General features: G+C 46.8%; 1 protein-coding gene across 1 annotated transcript in view; it reads right to left on the minus strand.

Moving 5' to 3' along the window:
• The window catches only part of HECTD4 (HECT domain containing E3 ubiquitin protein ligase 4), a 142,193-nt gene that overhangs the window by 31,106 nt on the left and 104,024 nt on the right, over nt 1-7,063 (minus strand). Inside the window, exon 53 of the mRNA XM_015567364.1 lies at nt 1,568-1,705. Within this exon, the coding sequence (XP_015422850.1) occupies nt 1,568-1,705 (138 nt within the window). The remainder of the gene's footprint in view (nt 1-1,567; nt 1,706-7,063) is intronic.

Below are 7,063 nucleotides of genomic sequence, written 5' to 3' on the forward strand. Positions count from 1 at the left end.
GGGGTGTGGGGGATGCAACAAAAATCGTGCACCTATGGATGAGGACAGTGGGTGGGGATTGAGGGCGGAGGGTGGGGTGGGAACTGGGTGGAGGGGAGTTATGGGGGGAAAAAAGAGGAACAAATGTAATAATCTGAGCAATAAAGATTTAATGAAAAAAATAAAAATAAAAATAAAAATGGGCAAAGGTTTTGAATAAAAATTTCTCCAAAAAGAAATGAAAAGATATTCAACATCATTAGTCATTAGGGAAATGCAAGTCAAAGCCACTTCACACCCATTGGGGTGGCTATAATATAAAAGCCAGACAATAGTAAGTGTTGGCAAGGATCTGGAGAAATTAGAACCTTCATACATTATTTTTGGAAATGTAAAATGGTGCAATCATTTTGGAAAATAATCTGGTATTTCCTCAAAAAGTTACACATAGCCCTGGCTGAAAATCCTCTCTGAAATCAATAAAGAAATATACTTTTTTAAAAAAGTTAAACATAAAGCTACCATATGACCCAGCAATTCCACTCCTACATATAGGAATGAAAATACATATTCACATACTAATTTATATACAAATGCTCATAGCTAAAAGGTAGAAACAACCCAAATGCCCATCATCTGATGAATAAACAAAATGAGATATTATTCATACAACGAATATTATTTTGTCATAAAAAGAAATGAAGTACCAACATGTGCTACAACATGGATGAAACTTGAAACATTATGTTGTATGAGAGGCCAGACTCAAAAGACCACATGTTGTATGATTCCATTTATAGTATATGAACTTTCCAGAACAGGAAAATCTACAGAGACAGAAAGTAGATTAATAATTGCCAGAGGCTAAGGGAGAGAGGAATGGGGAGGAGTTAGGGTACAAAATTCCTTTTTGGGAGATGAAGATGTTCTTGAATTAGTGGTAATGGTTTGATGATTGTTCAACTTTGTGAATACACTAAGAACTGCTAAATTGTATGCTTTAAAAGGGTAAACTTTATGGTATGTGAATTAGGTCTCAAATCAGAAGAAAAAGAAAAGTAAATATATATGCCTGCCCCTGCCCATGATGTTCGAATAGTTTTATGAAGGTCTAATGAGTGGTTTTAAATTCTCTTTTTTGTGCTTTTTCATATTTTCATTTCCTTGTGTCATAGATTTTTAATCAAAAGTTTATACTCATTCTATGAAAATTCTAAAAAGCACAATACAACCACATATTCCTGGTTTATTAGCTCAGCAGCCAGGACTAAGCCTGAGAGGCCTATGTGGAACCCTCCACCTCCCGCCGCGCCCCCACTCCTCTCTCTGTACCACTGCCCTGTCTCACCCTGCTCATGCTAGTGAGCCCTGAGCATGTGCGAGAGGCCACCAGAGGCCAGACAGGTGTCTACTTGTGCCCCACCAGGAACGTTAGGGCCGTACATGGGAGAGCCAGGAAGAGGTCATGTCACTCAGAGCAAGGAGAGTCACCCTAGGAGAGCCAGCAGCTGCTGGGCTCATGCTTGGGAAAACTCAGCTTCTCATTTCATAGGACGTTTCATAGGTGAAGTAAGAGAGGAAGCAAAACCTTTCCGAACTTTATCAATTGTGAACTTGTTCGCTTCATCTTTAATGTCTTCAATGGTGGGAAGGTAAAGGTCTCTTGGGATGCCACCATTCTCCTCGTAGAGGAATTCAACCGTCTGTCGGGCAATGTCCACCATACCTAAAAAATAGAACAACACTGATAACTCCCCAGAGAGCATGTGATCTTCAGGCCAACCATGACACTGACTTATTTCTAGAATGAAACAATAACAGAATCTTTCAAACAGTATTGGCTCACTGGATAGAGCGTCGGCCTGCGGATTCGATTCTGGTCAAGGGCAACTGCCGGCGTTGCAGGCTCCATCCCCAGCGGGGGGCATGTGGGAGGCAGCTGATCAATGATTTTCTCATCATTCATGTTTCTATCTCTCTCTCCCTTCCTCTCTGAAATAAATAAAAGTATATTAAAACAGCCCCATCTGGCTTGGCTCAGTGGATAGAGCATCGGCCTGTGGACTGAAGGGTCCCGGGTTCGATTCCGGCCAAGGGCACCTGCCTGGGCTGCGGGCTCGGTTCCCAGTAGGGAGCGTACAGGAGGCAGCTGATCAATGATTCTCTCTCATCATTGATGTTTATATCTCTCTCCTTCTCACTTGCTCTCTGAAATCAATACAGAAATATATATATATATGTGTGTGTGTGTGTGTGTGTGTACACACACACAAAAAACCACACAAAACAAAACACACAAAAATAAAACTGCTGTTGGTGGGAATATGTTGCTTTTTGGGGACGGTAACTATGAACAGTCTACCAAATTGAAAGTATTTAATGCCTTACTTCTAGGAATCTCGCTAATATCTCCCACAAAAACACACACACTAGTGTGCAAAGAACACTCTGTGCAGCATTGCTTATAAAGAAACAATGGAAATAACAAAAATGTTCATGAACACAGCATGGTTAAAAGTGATACGTCATTATGCAGTCATTTCACTTTAGTTAAGTCAAAAGAATAAACTAGGGCAAATGGAGAGTAAGAAGAAAGTAAGGGTAACATTTTTTTCCTCTCACACATTTTTGTATGAATTTGTTTTGTTTTGCTTTTAAATACGTTTTTATTGATTTAAGAGAGGAAGGGAGAGGGAGAGAGAGAGATACATCAATGATGAGACAGACTCACTGACTGGCTGCCTCCTGCATGCCCCACACTGAGGATTGAGCCTGCAACCCATGTATGTGCCCTGACTGGGAATAAAAAAATGACCTCCTGGTTCATAGGTCAGTGCTCTCCCACTGAGCCATCCCCACCGGTCGAGGTGAGCTTTTAGTGTCTCTCTCAGTATTCAGTCCATGAGGCCGATGAGCTGTCCTCCAATGATTGGGGATTTCACCATCATTCAAGACGCCTCCCCTCAATATGCAGAACTGGAAATAGAGATGGAGAGGGTGGCAGGTGAGGAGCTCATACTGGACTCACCCCAGACATACTTTGATGTTTTGTTTTTGAAACAAGTCCCTGTCGTGAGCTTGCTTTTTGGATTTGTGCCTTCTGCCTCCAGCCATTGACAAGCTGAGTATGTCAAGGAAACAAAGGTCCTTCCGTTAGTTGAGGTCCTAATTCTGTCTCTACTTCGGTGGTTTGAAACTAATTGCAGACTCTGGCGGTGCCTCCACGTACAAAATGAAATGGGAGTTTGAGTTCGCAGCAGAGAAGCCTAGCCTCGAGGCTTGGCTTCTCTGCTGCGGCCGGACCAAAGGCCTGGGTCCCGGGTGCTGGAGGAAAACCGGTGCCAGGAGCCAGGGGAAGGAAGGCCTATTGCGCAAATCTTCGTGCAACAGGCTTCTAGTCCTATCTAATAAAAGAGAAACATGGTAATTGGCGTACGACCGCTACCCTACCCATTGGCTAATCAGGACAATATGCAAATTAATTGCCAGCCAAGATGGCGGCCGGCAGCCAGGCAGCTTAAACTGAACATGAGGCTTGCTTGCTTCAGTGACGGAGGACTCCAACATTCCCCGCTTGCCTTCCCAGCCTCTGAGCCTGCAGTTTGAACACTGTAACAAATATAGAAGCTAAAAAAACCCCCCAGAAACCAGCTTTCAGCGAGCTGAGCCGGGATCTCAGAGCTGGAGTTGATACAGAGTTTCGATTATAGAACTGAAACAAACCAGATACCTGCTTTCAGAAGCGGAGGCCTAAGAGCTGGAGCCTCAGAGCTAAAGCAGGCCCAGAATAAAAAAAAAGAAAAGAAAAGAAAAAAAGGAGCAGTTGGGAGCTTCAGTCCCAGCCTGAAAACAGCCCTCAGCCCCTCACCCAGACTGGCCAGGCACCCCAGTGGGGACCCCCACCCTGATCCAGGACACCCTTCAGGGCAAACCAGCCAGCCCCCACCCGTGCACCAGGCCTCTATTCTATATAGTAAAAGGGTAATATGCCTCCCAGCACCGGAATCAGCAGAGCTGAGAGGCCTCCCAGCACCGGGATCAGCGTGACAGGGGGCAGCGCCCAAACCCCCTGATTGCCCTGTGGCTCTGTGTGTGACAGGGTGCGGTGCCCCAACCTCCCTATCCACCCTGCTCTGTTCGTGACAGGAGAAGGCACCCCAACCCCCTGATCAGCCCTGCTCTGAGCCCGATAGGGGGGAGCTTCCCAAACCCCTGATCACCCTGCAGCTCTGTGTGTGACAGGGTGCAGTGCCCCAACCCCCCCACCCCACGGGCCCTGCTCTGTGTGTGATGGGGTAGAGCCATAACCTCTCCATCGGCCCTGCCCTGAGTGTGAGAGTGGCGGCGCCCCAACCCCCTGATGGGCCCTGCTCTGTGCGTGACAGGGGGCAGCGCCCCAACTCCCCAATCAGCCCTGCTCTGAGCCCAACCAGGGGCTGCACCTAGGGATTGGACCTGCCCTCTGCCACCCGGGAGCAGGCCTAAGCCAGCAGATCATTATTTCCCAAGGGGTTCCAGACTGGGAGAGGGCACAGGCCGGGGTGAGGGACCCCTCTCCCCCCCGAGGGCACAAATTTTTGTGCACCGGGCCTCTAGTATATAATAAAAGTCTAATATGCTAAGTGTCCGGTCAGCTATTCAGCCAATCAAAGTGTAATATGCTAATGATATGCTAAGGCAGCTCAACTGCTCGCTATGATGTGCACTGGCCACCAGGGGGCAGATGCTCTGACTGGTAGGTTAGCTTGCTGCTGGGGTCCAGCCAATTGGGACTGAGCGAGATAGGCTGGACATGCCCTGGAGCCCTCCTGCAGTCCCTCTCCAGCTGGCCAACCTCCTGCATCCCTCCCCAGCCCCAATTGTACCCCAGTAGGGTCCCTTGGCCTGGCTTACGCCCTCTCACAATCTGGGACCCTCTCGGGGGATGTCGGAGAGCCAGTTTTGGCCAATCCAGCAGGCCAGGTGGAGGGACCCCACTGGTGCATGAATTCGTGCACTGGGTCTCTAGTTAATTAATAAACCAAGTAAATAAATGACCAGAGCCCTGAAGATAATCACACTGTAGGGAGGACACGGGTGGGGGGTGGGAGGGGGTGGAGACAGAGGTATCCCTTTGCTGTAGCCGCCTTAGCTCCCACACTGCTGGAGAGGTTGTGGGTGAAAGAGTGGGTGCTGACAGCATCTGCTTTTCAATAAGCCTTATCGCCATCACATGTATCTACCACTCCTTTACTTGTTGGCCTTGCTATAATGAAAAGGTGCAGCATTTTCTGAGCACACTTTAGAAGGATGCTTAGAGAAAGACTTATCAGACAGAATAAACAAGAAATGGGCCTAATATTAGAAGATTATGGAAAAATAACCTTTGTCACATTTTCCAAAGGAATAGAAGGTAGGAGAAGAAAGACTCTGCCGTCTACCAAACAGGAATCCGGGGGCTGGGGAGAAGGCCGGATGAAACGACAACAACAAGGAGATGATTTCATTAACCTCCCAGGGGTTCACCCTCTCAGAGGTGGTCTTTTGGGCACCATGAGCCATCTCCCTGTCCTCCCCATCCTCCTTCGGTTTTTTGTCACTGCTATATTGAAGGCTGTTGTATTTGGAAGGTAAATGTTTTAAATTTAAATTAATATAGTTCAGCTGGTTGGCCATGTCATACAGATGGATCCCAGGAGAATGCCTGAGCAAGATGTATAAGGGCCCAGAGGCACTTTGGGTGAGTCACAAGGCCAGGAGTCACTGGTCTGGCTCTGGTCCAGCAGCCGCCCTTGGATAATCACATTTTCTACCGTGCTGTCTATACTTTCCTTCTGAACTGTGAGCAGGGGGGGAGAAGGCACACTTGGCTACAGACATTTGTCCAGGAACAAATGGTAAAAAAAAAAATTAAAAAGATCCTGTACATACTGTAAAGTCTCTCCCCCTTTTCTCCTCTCTCCCCAAACAGTAAGAAGCACCAGGCTTCCTGAACATACTGTGCTTCATTTTTCTAAATTTAACCCTGCGGTTGCCCAAAATGCTCCAGGTCTCAGTTTAAATAAACCCGGTTGGTAGAGGAGCCATGCTGGACTGGGCTGCCCTCCGCACCATGCTGTGGCTTCCTGATCTGTCCTCACGACAACGCAGTTTGTTGTTTCATTACTTTGTTTCCATAAGGATGTAAGCTCTGAGAGAGGGGACCATCTCAATCTTGTTCACAGAGGATTCTTTGCTCCCTAGCACAGGGCCCAGTACCAGGAGGCACATGCATGCATGGACAGATATGTGAATGAATCAATGACAATAAAAATGAACTGAAACAAAGCCCTCCTCATGGGAAAACTGATGGCTGGCATTGCTGCTTCAAGGCTGCCAGGAGGGAATTTGGCATGACCTTTATTGAGTGAAAGTCCTCTGAAAGCAAGATAAGATCTGTTCTGTGGTTGATATAACACAGATATGGTGTTTCGTCCAGATATTGAGAATGAATGATTAATAAATTATCTTTTTATCTGTAGGACCTACTATATCAGATTTTGTTGCTCCTTTGCTTACCACCCTCAATGGCTTCCCATTTGACACAGAATCAAATCCGCAGTCCTTGCCAAGGCCAACACTGCCCCTGCTCCTTCTCGCTCATTCCCTGCTGCTCCTCCCTCACCTTGTCCTCTTTGGCTCCTTGGGCTCGGCCTTATTGCTGTTCCCGCCCATGCTCCCTCCCACCAGAGGATCTTTCTAATGGTGCTCCCTCTGCCCAAAACGCTTAATATGGAAGAAAAGAGAAGAATATAATGAATCTGTACTGGAACTTAGGTCGGTCACTGAAGTAGGGCTCTAGTAAGAGCAGGAAGCATTCACACTATGTCACAAGATGCATGAATATTCTCACAGGTTATGTCTAAATAAGATCATTCCACTGTCATGGTCTAAGCTTTGGGGTAGAAACATGGAAACACACACACACACACACTCACTCTTTCTCTCTGATAAGTCCTAGCACCAATGGAAAAAGGAATCTCAAAAGGAATCCCCTATCACTGGGACTCAGGGACTGAGCATAGAAGTTCCAAGAAAATCCTTCCTCCCCCCAGTGGCTACTGGA

This window comes from Myotis davidii, unplaced genomic scaffold, assembly GCF_000327345.1.
Source record: "Myotis davidii unplaced genomic scaffold, ASM32734v1 scaffold223, whole genome shotgun sequence".
NCBI lineage: Eukaryota > Metazoa > Chordata > Mammalia > Chiroptera > Vespertilionidae > Myotis > Myotis davidii.